Source organism: Rhinolophus sinicus, linkage group LG09, assembly GCF_036562045.2.
Source record: "Rhinolophus sinicus isolate RSC01 linkage group LG09, ASM3656204v1, whole genome shotgun sequence".
Lineage (NCBI taxonomy): Eukaryota > Metazoa > Chordata > Mammalia > Chiroptera > Rhinolophidae > Rhinolophus > Rhinolophus sinicus.
In genome coordinates, this window is record NC_133758.1 from 64,265,305 (window position 1) to 64,292,402 (window position 27,098).

The following is a 27,098-nucleotide window of genomic DNA, read 5'->3' on the forward strand; positions in this document are numbered from 1 at the left end:
TACTAAGGGTGTTCTGTGGGACAGAGCCGGTATCCTTTAAAGCTTAATCCATAAACAAGCAAGCAGACAAGAGTTGGCGTGTGATGTTGCAGCTCCCAGGGCTGCAGCCTCCTATTCCTGGTCCTTCCTCCCCTTGAGTTCCCTTTCAGCAGCGGCCGAGAAGTTAGCTCTCACACCTGCTCCTTTCCCTTCCAATTCAACAAGCCACGACTCCTATTTTATTTTTGGCTGTTTCAAACACTCTGCCCTTAGGAGCATTTTCTAACTTGTAGATGCTTGCAAGCACCCAACCCTTCAGCTGTTTTCCTTGGGCTTTTGATAAAATCAACCTCGTCCTTCTACTAGATTAGCCAAGAAAATTATCACAGGTCTCACAGTCTTCTAACCAGATGTTAGATGCTCCCCGCCCTCTCTACCCCCAGAATTTGAGTTTCCATGGGGACTGAGAATACAGATGGCCAAACCTCGCTCCCTGCCTGCTTGCCATGCATCTTCAGGCAGCTGTCCACGTGGCTGCATTCCTGGCTGCTGGAGCAAGGAATGGGAATGAAATCATTTTGCAGTGAAAAAATATAGGAAAGCTTTTGACTCGCCAAAGGAATGCTGCCTGTGTAGTGACATCACAGAGCCGGCACAGGAGGCCGACTCCACAGCTCAACTCTGCACAAGGTGCTCCCTCGGGCACTTATCTCTTAGCAACCAGGCTGCAAGCAGAGGCTTCTTTTCTGTTCACAGCAACCTCTTCCAACTTTCTGGAGACAATCATCGAGTACGTGGCCGCAGCCTTGGGGACATCTTGGGCACTCCCCACCTTAGCACAGGCTACTGAGTAACTCTAGCCTCCACTCTGCTTCTCCTTCACTGTGCAGTACAAAAGAGCATCGACTTGGGAGCCAGGCTTTGCTTCCAATTTCAGTTAATAATTACTAGCTTTGTGGTCCTGGGCAAGTTATTGAACTGCTCTATGCTTGTCTCCATCTGCAAATCAGGGGATAATGACAGCACCTACTTCATTGGGTTAATATTAAATTTAAATATATATAAATACAGTATCTTGATATAGGATGCATTGTTTGCTGCCATTACTATTGGGGTTGAAAATCATTAACAGGGGCGTAGCCCAGAGTAAGGAGCCCGACTTCATCTCATCTTTAACTTCATTTCTGTCCTATGCGTGGGGCTCACAGACGTCCTTCAGTGTCAGTCTGTATTTGCCCCTCCCTCACGTTTGTCCTTGACCTGCTGCATTCCCAGCAGTGCCTCCAGTAGCAGTCCATAAAAAGCTATTGAAACTGAAGGCATGAATGAAGACCTCTATTGACCTGCCACTCCTGACTTCCAAAGTAGTTTGCTAAAGGAGACTCCCAACACTTGGTTGAATAACAATTACTTCGAAAACTTTATAGAACTTTTGGTATGTCCTTTGATAATTCTACTTTTAAGGTAGTAATATAAGGTTGCTAAATTTGTTTTATATCCTTGTCACAAAATTTTGAGAAATGACATTTTGATCCAGTTTAGGACGAGAACTTAATCTAACCTGTGTTTGGTAGACATTTAACATCACACTTGTTACTGTTAGAAATGGGTCCATACAGTGAGGTTAAAATTATGCTAATTATAACTTAAATGGGCTCATTCTGCCATTGCTATGAGTCGAGGAAGAAGTTACAATGAATGGATTTGAAAGACTGTGCTCACAACTGGGCCAGATCATTTTTAACCACAGGCTACGGAATAGTTCACAGGCAGCTATTTCTCACCAGACCCCGAATGAGAAAGAGAACAGCCTGAAGCTTGGTGAAATGGTAACAGGGTGGCTACTTCTTCCACAATTTGGGATTAAACAGTCTCTGGGGATCATTCCGATTAGAAAATGAATATAAAGCTGTCACCTATTCTGCAGAGTTCAGTAATATTCTAAAAGTAATGCACACATTTGTGACTTTCATGGCAGCCAAGGGCATCATCTGTGTAATGGGACATGGGATTCTTCCACTTCTGACCCCTGATTAAACCTGAGCAATGATACTGCTGCTGTTTAGGAAATCTGGTGTTATACAAAACAAGGCCCTAAACTGACAGCTCAAAAGATTTTCTTTTGAAGTCTCTGGTAAAGACGCCCAGGTTGATAACCCTGAATTTGACCTGTCATACTGTAAACATCAAGTAACACCACAAACATTTTTACAAAAGGAAGTTTATTGGTCTTTAAATGGCTCAAATTGCAAATAAACCAGTCGGGTAGTGGCATCAGCCTAAGACATGTGATGCATCTTTGTCAGTTGGCTTCATAGCACCTCAGTACCCAGGAGAGGAAAGGTCTCAAAGCAAAGTGACAATGTTAGTGGTTAGGACCCCTGGTTACATAAGACTGCAATGAGTACACAGGGAGATCGCTGGGCCCGCGGGCGGGCCAGGGTTACATTGGTACTTTATTTCTGCACATGGCATAGTCTATGAAAAGGACGAAATGAAAAATGTACATCTCAAACCCTTTACGGACAAATATTTAACATGACAAGCTGGATGTAATATCTAAAGAGTTGAGTTTCTAAAAAGCCTATTTTTGTTAACTTTACGTACACGTCTGTTACCTGGAATGCCTGAACACATCTTTGATTTACTGAAATGAGGACTGAATAAAAAGAAAAGCTCTGCGAATCAACTGTTTTAGCTCCGTTCCAAAGAAAAGAAAAATCTTTTCCACAGTGGTGGATTTCTCAAATAATGTGCTAGCATCCTTCCAGCCAGCGCACACACAACAGTGACACAGCTCTGAGTGTGGTCTGTGCACGCTGGACGTATTTTCTGCACTGGACTCACGTTTGACTGCTTGATGTTAACTTCAGGAAACTGTAGCTACAGTGTTCTTCCTTACGAACACAGACAGACTACAAACACTAATAACTCCTGTAGCGCCAACTGTAACCTCATGAGTACACATTTAAATATTAACAGGTGGCAAGCATGAGCATTTTCCCAAAGTGTTCTAGTGCGAAATGCATTATTAGCACTATTGCTGCTTTCCTGGGCCTGCTCCCAAGAGATCAAAAACTGAACACATGATTAACACTTGCAGAAAGGGATTTCCAGGGACCAGCATCAAAAAGAAAGAGCAGGCTCACTGAAACAAGTGGTGCTGAATCCTTGGTCTAAAACGCTCTCACAAGTAGACACTGCCCTGCATTTTAAACCACCACATAATCAGAAGCAATCAGGAGCTCTGGAACCTTATTTCAAGAACCAGAGTATGGCACACATTTTAAATTTGGACAGACTCCTAGCAGTTATTTCTCAAGAATCTTCTATACAAAAGCTGTACTCTATACGAGGCATATACTCTCTCACCAGGACACACGTGGCAACGGGCCCATGGCACCAGTGAGGCCACACCCAGAATGATGTAACTGGGCATTTTTCAGTTTCTAAATTAAGGCATATTCAAAAACTTCCATGTACAAGTTTATACCACTTTTCTAAGTGAATTGCCAGGTAATTAATACAGGCTCACAGATGAATTACTTTCAATTTAACTATATGCAACAATCATGCCAAAAAGTTTTCTTCTCTATTTTGCGTAACAGTGGTTTAAAAAAAGTGGTACAGTTTAACTATCATTTTCACAATTGTTATTTTCAAGGCAGTAGAAGACCAAGATATTTTAAAATGATATAAAATTTGAGCTTTATAATAAACCAGAGGAAGCAGCCTTTCCTCCCATTCCCCACCCCCATTCACCTCTAACAAGACTGCCCTCAAAACACAAGCTCAGACGTTACATTCAGGACCGGGGTAACTGTAGGCAAATATGAAATAAGCTGAACTTTGCTTCTTGGTGAAGCCACGTTAATTTCTTTTTTTTTTTTTTAAATGAATTTGACTTTCAGTGCAGTTCCAATTCATGCTTTTAGTGATACATAACAATTTCCAAAATATTAAAGTAATTTCAGTCAATTGAGCCTTCAATGGCAATGCTTATAAATTATATTTATTAGTATGGTCAAGATAAGAAAGGAGTTTGGGCTTTGATTATAAAATGCAGCATCTTTCTCTGATTCTCTTGGCTAAACTTTTCCTCTTCTTTTTTCCGTTCTTTTCTTTGCTGTCTTCCATCTTTCTGGCTCGAATTTCCCTCATTAAATCAAAAAATACCTAGAAAGATGAAAACAGGGTAAGTAAAGCAAACATAATAGGAGCTTGGTAGTTCTCAGAATCACAGCAGTAAACTTTGAGAGTAAGAATAAATAACCAGGGTGTCAAAAAAATGTCTACACATTTTAAGATATGTTATCTATGTATTACTTTACGAAGCTGAATTGAATTACAGTTGGCTCTCCAGGTAGCAATGTGCAGTATGACGTTCGCTCAAAAGATGGCGTTAATCAAATGACTGCTAGCATCACCATCAACAGGCAGGAAAGTCAAAGAAAACGGCAGAAGCACAGTTGTCGTTCAAGGAGCGCAAGACCATTTTGAAGTGGTGTTTGAAATTCGAGAACGTTGTGGAAATACAAGGACAATGGAGGTGTGAATGTGCAGCAGAACCTCCAGCACGCCTGACAAGTGCACACATTAGTTTGTGGTAAGTCTGAGACGTGTGGTGCTGTGACGTGCACATGGGAAGATCCGGAGGCCTCGCACAGCACCAAGTCCCGCTGCTTCTGCTGTGGTGTTGGAACCGTTTACACGCTCACCATAGAAGTCTACCAAACAATGTTCACCGTCATCAGAAGTGTCTGGACACTGAGGGTAACCACTTTGAGCACCTCTTGTAATTGCAGAAGTCAAATGTGACTTGTATTCATCTTTTGTTATTGGTATATATTGAGTAGTACATTTTTAATACAGTTTTCCTTTCTTAAAATGTGTATACATATTTTTGGTACCCGCTGTATTTAAGAGTTCTTGTTTGGGGAGTATAGGGAGAAGAAAGCACAAAACTAAAGTCTACTTCTTTAAGTATATTAGGAAAATTGGGAAATTTCCTGAATTATAACTTTTTGGTAAAAATGTTCACATAGTATATGACCTGATCTTTCCATCCCATTTTTTAAGATAAAAATTAAAAAAGCACTACAAATGATAATAGCTCCAAAGATAAAACTCAATGGATTATGTCTAAATTATGAAAAAGCCTAACTATGGAAAACATCACAGATTTTTAAAAGAATGTGGTTTATCTACATATAATGACATGGAAAGAACTACAAGACCTATTTGTTGTGTAATTTAAAAGCAAACCACTAAAATTATCTATCTACGTACACAGAAATACTACATAATAGATACATGCTATATATTTATACACTATAAAATCCTATTTATACAGGGGAAAACAAACAAACACAAACTTTCCTTAGATTCTGTCTGCCCATCTCTAAAATGCAGGCAAACATTTGGAAAGACACATGTGTTAGCAGTGGTTCCCACAGGCAGGGGAGGGGAGTAGAATTTGGGCAAAGAGTAACTCATTTTTTCCTTATTATGCTTTTCTTTCCATATCATGAATTTTTCTTTACACAATAAGCATGTGTTCATGTACTATAACAATGAAAAAAAACAAATACTATTAAAGAGCCAGAGCATTTAGCTAGAAAGGTACTAATAGGTCACCAGATGAAGTTGGCACTAGTGTGTACACAAGCGGCTTTGTTGGGTGGTCCTCTAAGTTCTGGGGGACTCCTCTGTGACAGGCACCGCCTCCGAGACAGGCTAGGCCCCAGCCCGACAACTCCGATGACAATGACATTACAAAGCTTTTTCACAGGGGGATATACAATCTGCCTCTTTGAAGCATCTCCCCAGTGGTCGGTCTATTTGGGGTTCAGATGAGGATAAGGCATCCTGCAGGGAGCTAGTGTTTGTTTTCTGTGACAAAACTCGATCCTTTCCCATTAAACGGAAGGAGACAATAGGAACACTGCTCCCCCGGAAGATGTGCAGCAGGCATCTGTAGTGGACGACACACAGTATGGGGGACACCAACCACTTTGAGTAAATACTGAGGCGAGAACATGGGTACCTGGGGGCCATTCCCAGAGCCTGCAGATGCCACTACAAGCCTGTGAACTTGAACCAGGCACGGAATCTCACTGCACTTCAGTTTCCTCAGTTAAAAAGCGAGCATGAGAAGAGTATTAATGCTTCACAGCGTTAAAGATGAAATGATTAGTGCTTGCCACGGTGCCTGGCTCCTGTAAGCTTTAACAAACACTAGCTATTTTAACCATTATATTATTTCCTCAGCAAAAACAAACAAACAAACAAAAACACGAATATAACCTAATTCTAGAAGCTGAATAGTAGCTGCAAGTTACTTTTCTGTAGCCCCTGAGGTACTTTACGTGGTAGCCACTCTTCAGACGGTAGCAGTACCAGAAATTAGTTTCAGCATGAACTTGTACCTCAGTTTACATGCACCCTCATGTAATGTAATTCTGCTCTGGAGATGTAACCAATGACTGTAGACAGTATTTCCCACAACTGGCCCCGGCAGTACTTTGTATGAGCTTTTCCAGAATCGTCCCTTTCCAGCAAGAGGTGGAGTCTCCTCCCCTTCCTCCTGAACCTGGGTGGGATTCTGACTACCTTGTCCAGTAGAATGAAGGGGAAATAATGCTGCATAACTTTGGAGGCTAGGTTTTCATAAAAGGTGGTGTTTTCTGCCTGGTTCGTATTTACCTGTCACACTTGCTCTTGGAACACGTAACTGCCACCCTGCTGTAGGGAAAGCCTAAACCAGCAATCGTGGAAAAGGTCACATGGGCAGGGACGGAGGTATCCCTGGACAACGGCCAGCAGTGACTGGCTGAACCAGACGCGGTGAACAAGCCATTAAACCAGTTTGGCTGCTTTCAGTCCCCAGACTTGCAGCTTCTCAGACTTGAAGCAGCAGACCTGAGGAGCACAGACAAGCCCCCCACCACGTGCTGTCCACATTTTTGGCCCCCTGAGTCCGTGTGCATAATAAATGGCTATTTCACCATTAAGTTTTGGGGTGTATTTTTTTACACAGACATAGTAACTAAAATAGCTTTAGACCTTTAACTTTCCTCTTTTGAAAAGTAATACATGCAAACGGCAAAAAAACTCAAACACAGAAGTCCAAAGGGGTATTTACAGTGAAAAAAGCATTTCCCGGTGACCGTTCTCTGGCGATCACAGGTACTAGATTCTACATACCCCTCGGATGTAGGCACGCGCCTGTGCGCGGGAGAGAATTTAAAACACAGATGCAGCAGATTCAGACGCTGTTCTGCACTTCGCTTGTTTCCTCACTTTATGCTGAAGGCCATTCCCTACCAGCACACTCAGGCCTTCTGCTGTCTTTGTTAAGGTTATACAGTCCTCTGTTATACAGACACAGCACAATTTTAACTGGTCCATCACTGGAACGTGAACATTTGGTCTTTTGCTTCTTCTACAAATAATGCTTCAATTACTACCACTGAACATACATTTCCACGCAGATGTATGATTTTATCTGTATATAAATTTTTAGAACTTAAATTGTTGAGGTCATAATTTTGATAGATGATAGTCAGATTGACCTGCACAAACACATGCGAGTTACTGTTTCGCTATACTCTGGTCAACAGTATATTATCAACCTGTTGCTTTATTTTCCAATGTGACAGGTAAAAAAATGTCATATTTTTAAATTGCACTTCCTTTTTTATAAGACAGACTCAGCCTCGTTTCAAGTTGAAGAGTGATTTGCATTTCTTTTCTGTGCATGCCTGTGTATGTTTTGGACCATTTGATATTGGTTTTTTCTTACTGTCCTGTGAGAGCGCTGATAACGCACACCACCACACTTTGCAAGGGCCTCTGATGCCTGCCAGCAGATGACACTACAAGGACTGTTAGGAAGACAGTGTCACAGCTGGACAGTTACTGTCCCCTTGCCTCCCTGTACCCCTTCGTTCTAGTAGGTTTTAGACTGTGTTCTACAACCTGCTCAAGGTATCACCTAGGAGGAAACAAAGTAGATATGTATACTATGATAATGTTCAATGTTACCTTTCAAAATCCCAAACACACTGAACCTTAAAACACATTTTCATTAATACTTTCAAAAACATTTGCGTAACTTTAGAAAAAAACTGGCATACTGAATAGAAATCTTGTAGCATTCACTTTGTACAGATGTCTTGGACCTATAGGAATCTGACCACGTGACTAAAAAATTAATCAGCTATGACAATAATGACACTGTCGTTGCGATCTACAGTAAATGAACAGAAAGAATCGCTAATATTTTTAACCTAAGGGTTTTCGGATCAGGGTTATGAATCTGCAGGTATAAGCACTAAAACCTGAGGACACCTCGAGCCCAGGAATCTGTGTTTATCAAGCTGTGTAGCCATTTTTCAGTTAGAATTTGAGAGGGAGCTGATGGGTCTAGATGGTTGGGGGCTGAAAAAGGCCCCACCTGGAGGGCTCTCAGCACCTGCGTGGCCTCAGCCCAACAGGCAAGCTTCCTAAAGACTGAAGATGGCCTCTGGCAGCAGAAGGAAATGCACCTGGGAAGGCTCCTTGACGCGAAGTAAGGGTGTCCCTCAGTAAGGGTGTCCCTCGTGGTCTCCAGGAAGGGCCAATCTGAACAGAGTGGGAAGATAAAGACAGCGGAGGGTTTCCCTTTCCACTCAGGGAATAACAGAAGTTTAGGGTGGGGAGTGTAGCTGTACTAACAGAGATCTGAAAATCCTCTAATGTAGGGCTCCTTCACCTTGGGAGGTCCCTTGACATCTGAAAACTTAAATGGGGCCAAGTAGTTGTCAGCTCTGAGGAATCACACAATTCCTTCTAAAGTATCCAACTCATCAAGGGGTGGGGGAAAAAAAGCAGGGATTCAGGTCAGGAACTTTGTCAGTACTAAAAAAAAAGTATATTTAGCTGCCGTGTCTCATGTTTTAATGCCTCCCGGAAACCAAGGGACAAGGTGAAGTCACATTCCTACTGTGCTGTATTTGAGCATTCAGGGCTGATCAAGATCAACATGTGTTAAATGGCTACTTGAAAGTCTCACACCCTCCAGACCAACAGCCTAGTTACAGCAAACAAACCTACTGTAACACCGGCAGTAAGGAGAGTGGCCTTTACCTTGTCAACATTAGCACGCGTCTTAGCCGATGTTTCCACATAGTTAACATTCCACTGGTCAGCTCTGGTTTTCGCCTCTTCTACAGAAACCTGCCTTTTATCTTCTAAATCTGATTTGTTACCAACCAGCAGAAATGGAACATTCTCATCTTCTTTTACTCTTAAAATCTGCTCTCTGGATAAGAGAAAATGAGACAGAAATATTAACATCACCTCTATATGTTAAAGTAACAAAATAAATACCATCTGCAACGAGCATTTATGTTTGCGTAGACAATCAGCTCATTTATTACACGGCAGGAAATGAGCAGCACTTCTTCCTTATTCTACCACCAGTCATTTGAGTCACACCTTCACTTCACTGACAAGGAAAAGTACACCAAGACAGACAGTATAAATATGGCAGATCAGGTACGAAATGAAAGTGTCAAATGCAACTTCTGCTAAATGCGTTCTAGGACCCCATCCAGGATACAAGACATTTAGTCATCACATCTCCTCAGATTCCACTTGGCTCTGACACTTCTCAGATATTCCTTGTTTCTGATGACCTTGACTGTTTTCAGGAATGCTGGTCAGGTAATTTGTAGAAAAATGTCTCAACTGGTATTTGTCTGATGTTTTTCTCATGATTAAACTGGGGTGATGGGATTTGGGGAGGACACAGAGCGAGAGGGTGCCTTTCTTATTACATCCTATCACATCAAAGGTCCAACTAAATGTTTTCAAAGCCCCACATATGCCAGGGATATCTGGAAGTCAGCTCTTGAGTATAGATTTTGTATTAGAGATAAGTTACATGCTGTGAAAGTGTCTCCAATTTTAAAGGTATCATGACCCTGCCCTTCCTAGTCACGTGACTCTGAGCAAAGTCCTTCTTTGCCTCAGTTTCCTCATTTGTAAAATGGGACAATACTTTTCTGAGCCGAAGTACTAATGGACTTCCCACTCAGCCTCACTAACCACCAGGAATGAGACTGACTCAGGTATTTGTGACTCTAGCACTTCTGGTCATATTACACACAGTCATTGATTTATTTCTTAATAAATCCGTACTAAGCTACAAGTCATGTGCTTCAGGAAACCCATATTGAAATTACAGTGTGACTAATGCTACCAGAAACATGGCCCTGGAAAGCTTGGACCTACAGGTTCAGAGGCGAGAAGACAATGTTCTTCATAGTTAGTAAGTTGATTTTTTTTATCAGCTACTTCCCTGGATGTCAGAGACAGAAAACGCTATGTCTATAACCTTCATATGCATTCTCTTAACACGATGCTCCTTTTAAACAGAGTATGAGAGGCTATTACAGAATTTTAGAATAGGAAAGTACCTTTATACACTGATACAGCTTCTACATTTTTGGCATAAGGAAAAGTGAGGACCAAAAAAGGTAAGCGAGTTTTCTAACATTTCTTCCAAATGTTTACTAAGCATTACATGTCATATGCTAGCAACTGTGTCAAATATGGGTACTAGGAACACAGACATGGGTAAGAATCGGGTTCTGCTCTCGAGAATGTCGATCCTGTCAGGAAAAACACATACAAATCAAGCTCAGCAGAACAGTGTGGTAAGTGTGCTGTGGAGCGGGGCAAGTGCACCACACAGAGATGGGGAAACAGACTCTGCCGTGGTGGTGGGAGGACCAGGAAGGCCACACACAGAGAGGAGCGGACACTTGTGCTGTACTTCGCAGGTTAAACGTCGTGGACAGCTGACTGTCTCAATAATCCCTTCCCTATCGCTGGTCAGTCACTAAGACATTGTTATTTATGGGCAGGGCAACACATGGGAGATCCAACTGAAGAGTGACGAAGGACCGACTGCAGCAATAACAGCCAAGACTTTTCTCTCGGTGTACAAATCACTTCTTCACTTGAGACAGCACTTCGGATGTCATGACTACGGTGATAAAGTTTATTCCATCACCTACAAGAGGAACTGCTAGACATAATAAGCACTCAAATATTTGTTGAATGGATGAATAAGCACTAACATTTATGTAACTTGCAACTTGTCTCCCAGGATTACAAGTTTCAGAATCTGCCACCCTTTGCACTTCATCACATACGAGTATAAAACTCCTTCCTTATAGAAACCAACAAACTTAATTTTACAAATAAATCTGTATTTTAAAACGTTCTCAGTGACATGCTTTTTTTGCAGAGAGTATTCCCTTAGAATCCTTTAAGTTCCTGAGGCTTTCAAATATACACAAAAAGGAATACTCTGCATACGTCCAGGTTCGGTTTTTTGCTCAACAACCTGAAAACACTTCTTTCCTCGTCCACAGAAATCCTTCTTATCCTTCAGGCTCATCTATTTCATGAAGGCCTCCCGGCTTCTCTCCTTTCCTGGGTCCCTTGGAATGACCACTGTCCATATCTCCTACTCTGTCACTAATTTACTCTTAGTTTCATGCCTTACACAACTAAGCTGTGTGAATCTTGAAAACAGGATACATTACATGCTTCTTTTGTGTTCCCCATACCCAAGCAGACACTTAACACAGAAATAAAAATATACAATTAAAGGATACTTTTGTTTATGCATGTGGTATTTACGAAACTACTCAGGAACTTATTTATGTCACATTTTTCTTAGGTATAGAGACAACCCCTCTCCCTTTCACGACTACCCTCTCCCCCCACCAACGGATGACAGATTTTGATTAAGGAAACAGTCAATAAGAGATAAAAGATATTGCACAACACAACCTACTATGTCAATCTATGCTATTATTATTTCTATTAAAAAATTCAGCTGTCAGGGCATTTATATTGTGAGAAGGATGGTATGTGCCTGCTGAGCATTACACTAAGCCTTAGTTACCGGGCTGAGAGACCAGTAACTAATGTGGAAACATTTAAAATCTGGGTCAGAGCTCCATTATGTGATCCAAATGTCAGCTATTATGGCAGCAGCAGTACTGTACTCCAAAGAGCAATACTTCCATAATGCCTAAAGACACTTTGGGTCCTGAGACTGTCACAAACTCAAGCTCCAATACAGCTGGCACTGGGCAGCATGTGAGTATAAGTACACAGCGGACAACCACATACTGATATCAAAGAGGGAATAAAAACAATTAGACACAGAGTGAATGACGGCCAAGTTAAGAACCTCTAGCTATCCACTTGTTTCTGAAGAAGAAACAGTCAGGCAGGAAGTCAGAGCTATAACATTCCTCGCCAATATACCTGAAGTCAGCTGTGGCTGCAAAGGATTCCATTTCTGTAATGGAGAAGACACACAGGAAACCCTCCCCGCTCCGGAAGTAGTTGTCTCTAATCGCAGCGTAGTCCTCCTGTCCAGCTGTATCCAGGATATCAATCTGTACTTCCTCCCCATCCAGCACCACCTTCTTCCGATAGCTGTCTGCTTTGGTAGGCTCATAGTCCTCCACAAACTAGAAAAGACCAAAAGCATATCCAGTTTTAAATTATCTTTACTTTTCAAAACTTCTTATTTTGAAATATAGATTCACACAAAGTTGCCAAAATAGTATAGAGGTCATGGATGTACCCTTCATTCAGTTTTTTCTAATGGTAAAAACTATGTTAATTAAATGTTCTTTTTAAAATTTTTTCCATTTTTTAATTAGTTTCAGGTGTATAAAACAATGTATTAATTAGACATTTACACCCCTCACAAAGTGATAATCCCCCTCCCCCAATCTATTGACCCCTGACATAGTATATATAACTGTTACAATTCCAGTGACGATATTCCCTATGCTATACTCCACATTGCATGTATATATATACATACATATATGCATGTATAAAAATTATAGTTGACATTCAATATTATTCAGCTTCAGCTTCAGGTGTATAGCTTACATTTTCATTTTAGACAATTTGGTGACTTCCTCATTTGCAAAAAAATGGGGGTTGAACTATCAGCTCTAGGCTGTTTACAGTTTGAAATCTGTCCCTTTTTTCTTCCTTATTGCAGGTTCGGTTCCAGACCACCACAATAAAGCGAGGAACGCAATAAGCGAGTTGTAATCTTTTTGCTGATGGAGGATCTTGCCCTCAATTTGTAAAAAATGCAACACTGGTGCTGTGTGGTAAAGCGAGGTCTGCCTGTACTTTATCAAGTGTGGAAGAATCGCTTTCTATGTGACTATAAATTTTCATGCCAGAATTGTGGAACTATCTTGAAAGTAAATACATATTTAGGTATGCATTAAAAGTATCATTAAATCTTTTCTTTCTCCAAAAAGAACGAAGTCAATAAAGTTGCTTATACTACTCTACAGATGGTCAAATCTTGAACTTTGAGATTTCTGCTCAAACTTCTGATTTTTAAAATAGTACAATTAAACAACTTTACTTTCCCACTTCTGTTTTCAGCCTCAGAAATCTCACCTTGAGATGTTGATCAGTGTATTATTATTTTGTGGGGTTTTTATTAGTTTCTTATAAATATCTTAATTTTCTAATATTTTCTTATTGATTGGCTCAACGTCTATACCCTCCTGTTAGAAGTGAACCCCTGGAAGCAGGGACCCTGACTACTGAACTCATCACTGTATCTCCAAAGCCCACAATAGTGCCTGGTACATGGCAGATACTCAATAAATAGTTATTTAAAAAAAAAAGGAAAACAGTGTATTTGTAACTGTAAAAGCTACAGATCATTCTCCCATATTTACATGCTAATAGTTTACAAATATTAAATACTTATGAACATGTATGAATATTTTAATGAATAGAAATATTCAGGTCTATCAGATATTATGACTATTAAATGAATATTAAATATTTATGAATAATAAATGAAGGCTTACGCATTTAGCAAATGTCAGGCATGTGAATAGTCTTATTTTTTACCTCCTCAGTGTCAAGAAGGAGACTGATTTAAGGATTAGTTTGAAAGAAGAATAGCTAGGTTCTGGTCAAGATGGCAGAGGAGGTAAACTCTGTGCTCGTCTCCTCCCACAACCACACCAAAATTACAACTGAATTACAGAACAACCATCATTGAGAATTACCTGAAGACTAGCTGAACACAATTACTATAACTAAGGATATAAAGAAGAAGCCACATCGAAACTGGTAGGATGGGCGGAGATGCAAAATGGGCTGGTCCCACAACCATGTGTTAAGATTAAGAATCTGGAGGGTTATTTCGGCTGTGAAGGGTTCCCTGAGGAGCAAGGGGTTCCAGCCCACACCAAGCTCCCCAGCCTGGGGCACCAGTGCCAAGAGGAGTCCCCAAACTTCTGGCTGTGAAATCCAGAGGGGACTGTGTTTGAGGAGAGGGAGCTGCTAGAGACTGAGGCAAAACTCTTAAGGGGCTTGCACACAGACTCATTCACAAACTCACTTGCTCTAAGCTCCAGTGCAGAGGCAGTGGCTTGAACAGCACCAGGGACATACAGAGAGAAACTAAATTGACTAACTTTAGGACGAGGGCTGGAGGGGCAGGGGTTGGGGCAATTCTCTCTGGGGACAGAAGTGCTGGCAGGCGCCATTGTTCCTTTGTTGAACTCCCCTCCCACCTAGCTGGCCAGGTGCATGTGGGAGTCAAATCTGTGCTCTCCATTAACTTGGCTAACACTGCTCACCTCCCCCTAGTGTTTCCCTGAGAACCCACCCACCCAACTCACCTGACTGGCCCAAGCCCCTTCCAGAAGCTCCTCCACACAAGCAGCCTGCCTTGGTTCATGCTGCAGACTTTCCCCAAATCTCTCACAGACCCACAAACCCCAAACAAGCAGCGGCTGACCTCGGTGTACCTTGTAGCTGTTGCTAAGTGGCCCCAAGTCCAGCAAAAACAGCAGGCAGTCTTGGCCTGGAACACAGCTTCAACAAATCAGCCACACACCCGGCAAAAGTGGCGGCTGGCCTCAGAGCACACTGTGGTGCCAAACAAGGTCGCAAGCCTGGTACAAGGGGCAGCTGGCCTTGGTTCACAGAGTAGCCTCTCCCAGGCACCTTGAAGCCCAGCACAAGTGGCAACCATCTGCAGATCACTTTGTAGCTCTCACCAAGAGGCTCCAAGTATGGCACAAGCAGTGGCTGACCTTGGCCTGCTCCAAAGTACATCCCAAGAGGCTCCAGAACCAACACACCTGGGGACTGGCTTCAGCTGACACCAGAACACCACCCAACTAGCTTCACAAATGACATACACAAAGGGCAGACTCAGCTGGCACCAGAGCTCCACTGAAGCAAATCCCGCTTGGTGAGGACAGCTCCCATACTACAGCTCATCTGCTGTAGTCAGACAGCCCTCACAGCCGGTCAGCCTTAGGGTTAACCCAACCCACTGATGTGCCAACAGCAATCGAGGCTGAACTTCAACAGGAGAGGACACAGGTTGGGTAACCTGTCTGAGGGTTTGTTTTCTCATCTGTAAAATGGGGATCGCATCACCTATCATGCAGGACTGTTATGAGGATTAGGTAAGAAAGAGTAACCACATCGCTTCTGTTGGGAGGACGAACTGAGATAAATGCTTAAATTAGATTACCAACTCTTAAATCAGTTAGACTTGGTAACAGTCCTCTAGGGAGAGAATCTGGGTCAATAAGATCTGATATAAATACATGCACACAAATATGTTAACTTGTCTAGTCATTTTATTTTAGGGATATAGCCATTACCTGTTTAAAGGTGAATGTAATGCCATGCCCAATACACAGTAAGTTAAGATTTTTCACTGAAGTTATTAAGGATACCTTATGTACATTAACCTCAAGTATCAATCAGGTATTATATCCACCAGTTCTATTAATTCAAGGTGAGAATTGCCATTAAAACACTAAAAATAAAAAAGCCAGAGTTAGATTTCTCAAAAATAGGTACTGTTTTCAGTTTTGTTTTGCATTTTAAAGCATGAGATTTTTATGAACCTTGAGTTCTTGACTTGTTAAATCAAGTTGTGTATAAATGTTGGCTCTAAATTTAAAAATGGGGGAAAGAATGATTAATAGCTTTCAAGGAGTCAAGGAATCCACCCCAAACAGCACCAAAACTAACCTAGAGAAAAACGCTCTGGAAGCCCAAGCTGTGATATCCATGACACAAAACCAGCACTTACCTCGTCGTACATGAACTGCAGGGTCAGCGCGGACTTGCCCACACCACCACTGCCCACCATGATGACTTTGTGTAAGGCCAGGGAATTCTGACCCTTGGGCTTATTCGTGGCCATCTTGTGACAAGAGTTTTCACTGAAGGATTAACAGGAATCTACAAAGAATGAGAGGAAAAGTAATGGTCAGTACATTGTTCTTCAGAATTTCAACGTAGGAAAGAGATATGATGTCCTCAGGCTTCAAGATACTACTTTTCATTCTGCAGTGATTTTAAACAGATGGCAAATGAAGTACGCTCACTTAGGGTTACAACTGCTTACCACAGAACACCATGCAATAAAACAAGTCTATGACTCAAGGGCCTTTCTCTTCTAACAGTTTCCAGTAATGAGCTGTGACCAAAAGTGAAAATTTCCCAGTGCAACCATATGCTGACAATAATGGAGTATAGTTTCATGAGAATATAATCACACATTATGAAAACAGGTACAACAATCACTTTGTTTTCCTATTAACCCTTCCTGCCACTAGAAATAATCAAAGAGATGTTTCTTCTAATTTCAGTAAGAAACTGACCAAAAACAAAACAAAACAAAACCACCACCAATTTAAGGCTTACTTACTGCCAATTTATAAAAGAAGAAACGGCATCCCAACGACTTGGTGGCAGGATTACCAACAGAACCCAACACCACCTACCAATTCCCAACCGTCTTACATGAGCAGCTGAGTGCCTTGGGGTGGACAGCCCGAGGTTCTGGGTCTCAGGTGGTGCCTTCTCTGGACTGCATGTCATGTTTACTACATTTCTGTGCTCAGTGTGGGAAGACCAGCTTCCTCGAGAAGCTGCAGCGGTGAGGGACACTAAAGGCACCCAGTTACCTTTGGCCATGGTACCAGGCATTATAAAAGGAGGCCATGAGGTCACAACAAATACTGAGTCTGCGTGAGGCCCAAGCAAGGAGACTTACTGGAGGACGCAGGTGCCAGACCCTCTCTGACTTGCTTTGGTCACAGATCACACCCCATCCTGCCGGCCTCCCTGCTAATCCTGCACCAACCTCTCCCAGCGTGGCGACATCAGATCCATCCTGGGCTCCTTCAGTTCTCATGCGCTCTTCTCCCCATCCTGGCCTTGGCGATGCAGCTTCCCCCACTTGGCATATTCTTGTTTCAGCTGTCTAACTCCTCTCCATTTTTGGGTCTCAACCTTACCTCAAACTCTCGGCCTAGATTAGACTCTCTCCTGCCCTGTACTCTGTCATTATAGCATCTGATACTTTTCCTTTATAGCCATTATCAAGTTGAAATTACTTGAGCGTGTCAGTTATTTAATACGGGTCTTCTTCCCTAATATACCAGAAATACCTGGAGTACAGGGGCCATGTCTATTTGGTTTACTTTACGATTAATGTACTAACATGACTTGGCAAAATCAGCCATTCCATTCCGATGTGCTGAATGAACAAATGTTCAAATCTGACTTAACCTCGTGCTTTAGACTAGATTGGTGTAAAGCAACTGTTGTTACTAGAGACTCAACCACAAGCTGGGCAATGGCGCGTCTGCAGTCAGCCCCACACACTGCACTGGCCCTTTGCGCTGGGCACTGCTTCAGGCTGCGCTCAGAAACCACGCCCGTGTGCCTACTTCCCAACCCAAGAAAACATTAGGAAACAGACTCCACAATCTGCTATCCATTTAACAACATGAATATATTAACATACTTCTTTTGAGACTGCTTTTAATCCACATGGAGCATGATTGAGATCACATTGTATATGCTTTTTTTTTTTATTTTTAAGATTTTATTGGGGAAGGGGAACAGGACTTTATTGGGGAACAGTGTGCACTTCCAGGACTTTTTTCCAAGTCAAGTTGTTGTCCTTTCAGTCTTAGTTGTGGAGGGTGCAGCTCAGCTCCAGGTCCAGTTGCTGTTTCTAGTTGCAGGGGGCACAGCCCACCATCCCTTGCGGGAGTCGAACCGGCAACCTTGTGGTTATGAGGACGCGTTCCAACCGAGCCATCCGGGAGCTCAGCGGCAGCTCAGCTCAAGGAGCCGGGTTCAATCTTAGTTGCAGGGGGCACTGCCCACCATCCCTTGCTGGAGTCGAGGAATTGAACTGGCAACCTTGTGGTTGAGAGCCCACTGGCCCATGTGGGAATCAAATTGGCAGCCTTCGGAGTTCAAACCGGCAGCCTTCGGAGTTAGAAGCGCGGAGATCTAACGGCCTGAGCCATCGGGCTGGCCCCTGTATATGCAATTTTTGATCCTGTTCTTCTATCATAAACATTTTAGCAGAAGCAGCTTGAACTGTAAAACGTATGGTAAAGAATCCACACTTGGAGGCTAGAAGTTCAATTCAATTCAACTTAACCCAACAGACAAGGGCTGAGTGCCTCTTTCCTGGGTACCAAGGACGTGATCATTAGATTCCGAATGACTAGCAACTGCTCAGGAACAGTGTACATCAGATAGTAACTAAAAGTCTGAAAGACACCAAGTCTAAGCAGGTTTATCAAGTATGCTGCTGCTGGTGTGTCTAAATAAATCAGGAAATAACTTCTTTGTCACTAATTATGACCCTTACTGGGCAGCTGTAATCATTTCACTGCTTCGTCACTGTTTTATTTTTGAAATAGTAAGTACCACATGAGCTCAGGGTGTTGCCATATCAATCAATACTCTAAGAAGTGTATGTGTGCGTGTGTGCGTGCATGTGTGATGAGCAAAACATTTAGCTGTTACGCCAACTGGGTTAGAACATCTTTCCTCCCAGAACAATTTACTCGTAAACAATAGTCCGTGACTTAGAAAAGGCAGAAGTCCCAAAAACATTTTCCAAAATGCAGTTATTCCCTAATAACTATGAGCTGTACATCCCATACTTTCAAGAGGCTATCCAGGAAAAGCAGTTTTCACCAAGCACGAACTCCTCTCCCCACATTTCAAAACCATGGCATTCCACAGGTGAGCTCCCCACCACTAGTCTAGGTGCCATTTTGATGGTAACAAGCCAAATCTCCTGCCGACCTGGAACTTCAGAAAAACACACATATAAATAAGTACCTTCCATTTGTCATGCTAAGTGCAACAAAAAAAATAAAGGGGCACTGGGATAAAAAGTGGGGCGGGGTCAAGGATGAGTCCTTTGAAGAGGGAGCCCCTGAGTTTCACGAAGGACCCAGCAGCTCTGAGAAGGCGGTCCAGACTCAAGGAATAACAAGTGCAGAGACCTCCGATGAGAGAGGGTCTGACATGTTATGGGACCAAACGCGGAGTGGATGGAGCTTTGGGAGTGAACAGGAGTTGAGACTGAGAGGTAGGAGAGGTCAAATCACAAAAAGCCTTGAAGGCTGTGGAAAGGTGTTTGGGTTTTATTATAATAGTAATGGGAAGCCTCTGGAGAGTTTTAAAGCAGGACAGTGACATAACTTCATTTATATTTTTAAGAAGATTGCCCTGGCTGGTATGTGACTGGATGCTAGCACAGGCTACCCCACAGTCCCTGCAGGACAGGATAGAGATGTGGGTGGTGGCGGTGACGGCGGAAGCAGCAGCAGAAGTGGCACTAGTGCTGGTATAACCACCACTACCTTCTATGCCAGGACAGCGACAAAAAGCCATTACGAGTCCTCACTGCTCTGAGAACCTCATGAGTATTAACTTAGTAGGGCACCACATTTCCTGTGTGAACAGTCCTATGAGGTGTGTACTACTTTAACTTTATTTAAAAGATGAGGAATCTCATCAGAGAAGGTGACTTGCTCAAGGCTGAGCCAGGATTCAAACTGAGGCAGCCGGGCTCTCCTCGCCACTCTGCTGTTCGGGATACTTTTGGAGAAACAGTCGACAGGACTTGACTGACTAAGATGGGGAAAAACAAGAGTAATTTCTAAAACTATCTGAATGTGCGGTGGTACCACTACCTAAGACAGAGAAAGACATGGAAGGAATGGGCCCGGGAAAGTTCTGCCTTAGATATTCAACTGGAGTTGTTGAATAGGAAACTGGATCTTCTAGTTGGGAATTCAGGGGTGAGGGTAGAGATGGAGGCAAAAACGTGAATGTCAGCTTACATACGGTATTTAAAGCCACAAAATGGAATGAGCTCCTTGGGGAGAAGATGAAGATGGTTAACAGAAGGCAGCAGAAGACAGATACCTGAGACAACTCAACAGTCTGGTTCAGGAGAAGGAGGAACTCTAGTGATCATACGGTCATAAAAGTTGGTTAACTGTCAGATCCTGCTGAGAGAATGGAAGAGCAATGATGAGGTAAGAGATGAACAGAGAACTGACTACTAGGTTTAGCCAGATGGAGGTTGCTAGCGCCTCTGAGAAGAGTCCTTTCCCCAGTGAGGTAGGAACCACAGCCTGCAGGGGGTGGGTTGAGGAGAAAACAGGAGGGTCAGAAATGGACTTCTACTCTGAAGATGAATGGAGATGGGGCCATCGATGGACAAGGGCTTTTGTTTGGCTGCTTTTTAATTATTAATAAGATGTTTATGTGATAATCACCTAAAAGAGGCAGAAATTAATGATGAAGAAGAGAGGTTGCCTCTAGCAGCAAAGTGCCTGTAGGAGCGGACCCAGGAGTAGAGACCAGGGCACACAGGGAGGGGGACATCTCTTTCTTTGTAACAGGAGGTGAGCTCAAACCAAGAACACGGCATAGGTGCTGGCTGCAGACAGATTTGGTTATTTCTGTATTAACTGTACTACAGCTCCTCAAATAAATATGATCACACAGCTAATTTAGTGAGAGTTGGAACTCCAAAGCAAGCTTGTCTAGATAGACAACTAGAACACAGAGAAATAGATCCCAGTATATACTATAGTATATTTTATAATTCATTTCAAAGGCAAGAGATAATATTCCGATACAAAAAATTACTATAAGATCAGCAACTATAGGAAAATGGGCAAAAAATATAAATAGTCACAGAAAAAGAAATACAAATGGCTCTCAATATGCTCAGGCTTGCTGGTAAGAGAAATACGAATAAAATTATATTGGGACACCACTGTTTCACCCATCAGATTGGTAATATGTTTGCAAGGCTCAGCAATATAGTCCCTTGGCCTGCTTTTTGTGTGGCCTGTGAGCTAAGAATAGTTTTATGCTTTTGAAAGTGTGTAAACCAAACCAAACCAAACCAAACCAAACCAAACCAAACCAGGAGAGTGTGTAAGGCTCACAATAAGCTACTTACAGAAAGTCTGCTGACCCCTTATTCATCGATTGCGGTGTTAGTATAAATTGGATACATGTCAGGAGGCAGCTCAAACATACTGTTTAAAGTGAAAAAACCAAGATATCGAACAATGTACCTTGTATGCTATGAACTACATAAAAAGTTGAGTAAAAGGATTATTTAGGAATTTACTTGTTTATATATCAGAAAGTGTATTAAAAACGGTAATACAGAACTGCCTGTGAGGATGGAAACTAAGCCACCAGGGAACAGATGTGGGGTAGTGGCTTTTTGCTGTGTACCATTTTGATTTTTGTATCATGTGAACATGTATTTGTTTTAAAAATTAAAATGAAAATTAGTTATAAAGTAAATCAATACTGTAAGCCTGTTTATTTCTTGCACTCACTTGGCAAAAGTCCAACTAACTACCCTCCTGGCACCTTATACAAACTAGGAATTGGAGGACTGAACCTTAATTTTAATTAATAGATGACTTCTCCATGTGTACGTGTGTGTTTGTTTTCCCCCTTAAGTAATAAAATAGGGATCCTTGAATTCCAAACGGTTTGGTTTATTTGGTTCCTCAATTATTTTCTACCTTTTACTGTTCAAGTGTTTAAAAGTGATGTCCTAGAATAATACTACAGAATCTATTTGGCTATGGGTGGGCTTCAAGTTCTCAAACTTACTGTTTTTCTCTGCTCTATCCAGAAACTAGACACCTACCTGGGTCTTACATTAATGTTTGCTCCAAAAGATGCATTAGAGCTGATGGTCCAGCTAGGTCTTATTTTCGGAGAAACACGGTACACCATGTTTACAATGTTCATTTAAATTACGAATTACCTGATTTTTTTCCTTCCCTCCTTCCTTCTTTCTGCCATCAACAAATATACTGAGTACGACAAGGATAAGAGATCCTTATTTGTACGGCACTGCTCGAGCTTAGGGATAAGGAGTTGAATCCTATAGGCCTAGGTCCCTGCCCTCATATGTGCAGTTAGCGGGTATTCATACTGTGTTAGTTTCCTGTTGCTGCTGTAAAAAATTACCACTGACTTATGATGGCTTAAAACAACACAAACTTACACGTATTGTCTTCTGATTCCAGGGACCAGAAGTCCAAAATGAGTCTAAAGGGACTAAACTCAAGGTGTCAGAAGTGCAGGCTCCTTCTGGGGGGCTCTGGGAGACTCTGCTCCTCACCTTTCCCACCTCTGAGACTGGCTTTTTTTAGTCCCCAACAGCACCGCTACAATCTCTTTCTCTGGTCATACAACCTTCTCCTCTACTCGTGATTACATTTAAGGCCCACACAGATAATCTGAAATCATCATCCCATCTCAAGAGCCTTAACTGAACCACATCTGCAGGGTCTCTTCCACCACAGAAGGAAATCTGCACAGGTTCTGGGGATTCAGACGTGGTGTCCTGTCAGGCCACTGTGCAGCCTCCCCCACGCAGGAGGTGGGCCACGGACTCCAGACCACACACCTCCAATCCAAACTCGAAGCTCTCTATTTTAAACATTAAGAAATTGTCTAACCAACAATCAATCTAGTTCTCTAATACCTGATAAGGAATACTCTACCAAAGTATTCCATACAAAAAATTCACACATGACACACTCTATCTGTATTAAGAATCTCTGCTAAATTTAAAAAAAGGAATTTAGTATAAAATAAACAATTTTAGAAGAGTTAGAATATACCTGACCAAGAAAACAATATACACAATTCTATTTTGAAAGGGATTTAAGACTATTTAGGTTTATTACCAGGCACAGATAATATCACTGGTGTATTTTTCCAAACATTCAAAGAACAGGTATTATCAATACTATTTAATGTTCCAGAGCACAGAGAAAGCTTCCAAATTCTTTTCAGAGAGTTACCTTCATACTGATGCAAAGTTCTAACAAAGCGAGACTAAAGGAAAAGTAAATTGACTGACCTATCACGTGAATGTGGTGCAAGAACTTAAAATGCTACCAGATGGATAAATCCAAGTTACCAGGTGCTGTTCAATCAGGTATGCAAGAATGTCTCTATATTTTAGGAAGTAAATATAATTCTTTGTATTAATACAAAAAACATGATTATCTCTACAGGATACGGAATGACATTTGATAAAATTCAAAGTCCACTGCTTATTAAAACCCTTAAATAAAGAAGAAATTTATTGGTGTTCACTTAATACATCCAGAAACTGGCTAGCTTAAAACCCAAACCATAACAATACCGTAAGCTTAATGATAAAATAAAAGCATTCCCACCACTGTCAGAATAAGAGTGACCACTCTCATCACCCTTATTTAGCATTGTGCTGGAAGTAATATCTGATGACACGAGAAAGGGAAAGGAGGGCAAATGAGCATTATAAACTGATAACATGATTTCACACTTAGGCCAAAGAAATCAACTGAAAAATTGCTATAAGTAAGAGATTTAAAGGGTACTCAATATAACACATTATAATCAATGTTATGTATAAAATACGTTATAAAATCCACGCTATATAAAAATAAATATAATACAAAGAGTACATAACAGAATAAAATTAACACAAACTATGTAAGATACACGTGAAGACAATAATGACAACATAAAGGGTGACTTGAATAAATACAGGTCCTGTTCTTCGGACAAGACTGTATACTGGCAAAGGCGCAAAACCCTGAAAATAAAAGACTATTAATTACTAACATATAAAAATTTCTTCATGATAAAAAAATAAGTTAAAAGACTTTGGGGTCATCTGATCTATCTCCTAGAGTTTTCTTTACCCTTAATCTATGAAGAGAAATTCTGATGTTGAAAACTGGCTTTAACTTTTTTTTTCTAAGGCAGGTTGATTTATGTACAATAAAATCACCCTTTTAATGAGTTTTGATAAATGTAGTTATGTAACCAACACCACAATCTAGATATAGAACAATTTCCAACATTTTAAAGTATGCAGTCAAGCTCTACAGGAGCAACATTCAAAGTCAGAAAGTCCCTGAGGCAATGTTTTACTTTAGAAATGTAACCATATTTTCTAATTACCCAAACTGCACTGAATAAGGAGAACACAAAATTATAACAAAGACTGAACTAAGGAAGGCACTATTCTGTTTTAAGGGTATAGTAGTTGAAAACTGTTTAATGAGGGCTTAACCTTTTGCCTTGTCTGCACAGTCACATTTATTTATATGCCTTGCCAGGCATGCTGTCAGACATCAAAGCACAGACTCTTAAAATCACTGAAGCTCAAAGTACTTTATCTCCTTGGGTCTCAGTCTGTTTGTAAACATAATGTTAAGATGAATAGAACAGCATATGTAACATATTCAAGTACACATAGCAAGGATGGGTAATGTAAACATTCAGGCATGTTTACAGAAGACCCTCCCTTTATATGCAATATATTCAGCCCCCAGTCAGTGCAAAATTCTTACCAACAACACAAAGGTAAAGCCCTCACCACAGTTAAAACTAACAAAAAATTTCTACAATGCATGAGGAAGTGATGGCTAAACTGAGACTTGAAAGACTATCAGCGGAGCAGGTGAACCTGCAAAATAAAGCTCTATGAAGGGTCAGAAACAGAACTTTACATGCCAGGAATTTAGATTTTTATCCTCCGAGTAATGGAAAAACCACCAATTTTTAAGAGAGACCACGACCCAGAAGAACAGCTGGGAGGCTACAGGGCAACTATGACCTGAGTTTGGACTAAGGCGAAGATGTGGGTGGATTCAACAGATATTAAGGGTAAAGAGTCAACCAATCTGGGGACAGATCAGATGTGAGCGGTGAAGGAAAGGGAAAATTCAAGTGAAATTACCCAACTTTGTGGCTTGAGTGGCTATGGGTAAGGAAAAGAAGAGGAACAAGCAGCTTTTTTAGGAGGTGGTGAGACGAGTTGGTGAGAGGAAATGATGGAAATCAATACTGATCGTTTAACAGATCAAAATATTTTAAAAGCATCTGAGTACAGCATAGCACAAGGATAAGTGGTTTAGGTAAAACCACCACATTATGACTTAATTTCAGCAATTATGAGAAATAAGAGGGTGGAACATGAAAGATGGAAGAGTACGAGACCGACAAACCACTATTTACAGCAATTTTAACATTTGTCTTTGAACCCCTAAATGTGCTTTTAAAATAAGATTACGTAATTTAGGAAAACATTTAGTAATTATTAATCATAAAGAATATACATTTTGCTTCTGTATTCCTGTAACCCTGGAAGGATACATAACAGTAACCTTTTGAATTTTAAGCCATGTGAACGTACTACCTATCTACAAATTAAATACATCAAAGGTAATTGAATTTACAGGCTAAAAAATCGGATGAAGAAATAATATTCAAAGCCTGGATGCTTAACAGATCTGATAAAAAAAGTGTCATTATATCTCTTTAGGTTCTACTATGTATGAGCTATAAATTAAGTGTATACATACTGTTAAGAGTTTCTCTTGTTGTTATCTTTATGAACTTGATATTGTCTATGAAAGCTCTGCTAATTTAAAAAATGCAAGCAGAAAAAAATAATTGAATTTATTAACCATGTCTGAATGATACAGCTTAAAAATTATTCAACTGAATAAAACTTGTATTTTTATTTCTTTAATAGCTTCAAGTGTACAAAACATAATGATTAGACATTTACACCCCTCACAAAGTGATAAGCGCCCCCCCAAGTTTACTACCCATCTAACATCGTATATAGCTGTTACAATACCATTGACCATATTCCCTATGCCTGTACTACACATCCCGTGTGACTAAGACTTATATTAACTCACACACATGAAGAAATACTGACAAAAAGTTGAACAGTAAATAGTCATTAGCAAATGAAATACTTTAAAAAAATCTAATACATGAAGGGGCGGCCGGGTGGCTCAGTTGGTTAGAGCGCGAGCTCTGAGCAACGGGGCTGCTGGTTCGGTTCCCACATGGGCCAGTGAGCTGTACAACTAGATTGAAGACAATGAGCTGCCACTGAGCTTCCAGATGGCTCAGTGGGTTGGAGTGCGAGCTCTTAAACACTAAGGTTGCCGAATTCGACTCCTCCACTCCCACAAGGGAGGGTGGGCTGCACCCCCTGCAACTAACAACAGCAACTGGACCTGGAGCTGAGCTGTACCCTCCACAACTAAGGCTGAAAGGACAACAGTTTGACTTGGAAAAGTCCCGGAAGTACACAATGTTCCCCAATAAAGTCCTGTTCCCCTCCCCCACCCCCAAAATCTAATACATGAAGACATCTGTTAAATCCCACTTTTTAATGCAGGTATCATTGGTAAGTTAGCTCTTTGTATAGTGGCTTCTCGATCTTTTGGTTTGCTTTTGGGTTTCCTTTCTGTTTCTTTTTCCTATGCCTATTTTCTGAATCAACAAGCATTTACTGAGAGTCAGACAGTGTGCTAGGCACTGGGAGGGAGTGTGAGTGGGTCAAGGACGAGCCAGTCAGGGTCACTGGCTTCAGGGACCTTACAATCAAGTACAGAGATGTGGGGAGGGGTTATTAAGTAGTAAGGCACAAGTCCGCCTTTTGCATCCCTTTCCATTTAAGTCACACTTGCTTTTCTATGGTGTTTTGTTGACTTCATAGCTGCAGGTTTTAATGGCTGTCTATTATATCACCCTGTAGATGTACAGCAGTTTACTTACCAAACCTGTAATGTAATTAGAGCTGTTCAGAATTATTCAGTATTATCACAGATGAACTTCTATTT

At 41.3% G+C, this 27,098-nt stretch overlaps 1 protein-coding gene across 2 annotated transcripts in view; it reads right to left on the reverse strand.

Moving 5' to 3' along the window:
* Positions 1 to 2,184: 2,184 nt before the first annotated feature.
* RALA (RAS like proto-oncogene A) overlaps positions 2,185 to 27,098 on the reverse strand; it is a 59,962-nt gene continuing 35,048 nt past the window's right edge. For both annotated transcript variants that reach the window (XM_019710245.2, XM_019710247.2), the window contains exons 2-5: positions 16,166 to 16,317; positions 12,313 to 12,521; positions 9,109 to 9,283; positions 2,185 to 4,155 (exon numbers count right to left, since the gene is read on the reverse strand). In XM_019710245.2, coding sequence (XP_019565804.1) covers positions 4,033 to 4,155; positions 9,109 to 9,283; positions 12,313 to 12,521; positions 16,166 to 16,279 — 621 coding nt within the window. In that variant the 5' untranslated portion in view covers positions 16,280 to 16,317 and the 3' untranslated portion in view covers positions 2,185 to 4,032. The remainder of the gene's footprint in view (positions 4,156 to 9,108; positions 9,284 to 12,312; positions 12,522 to 16,165; positions 16,318 to 27,098) is intronic.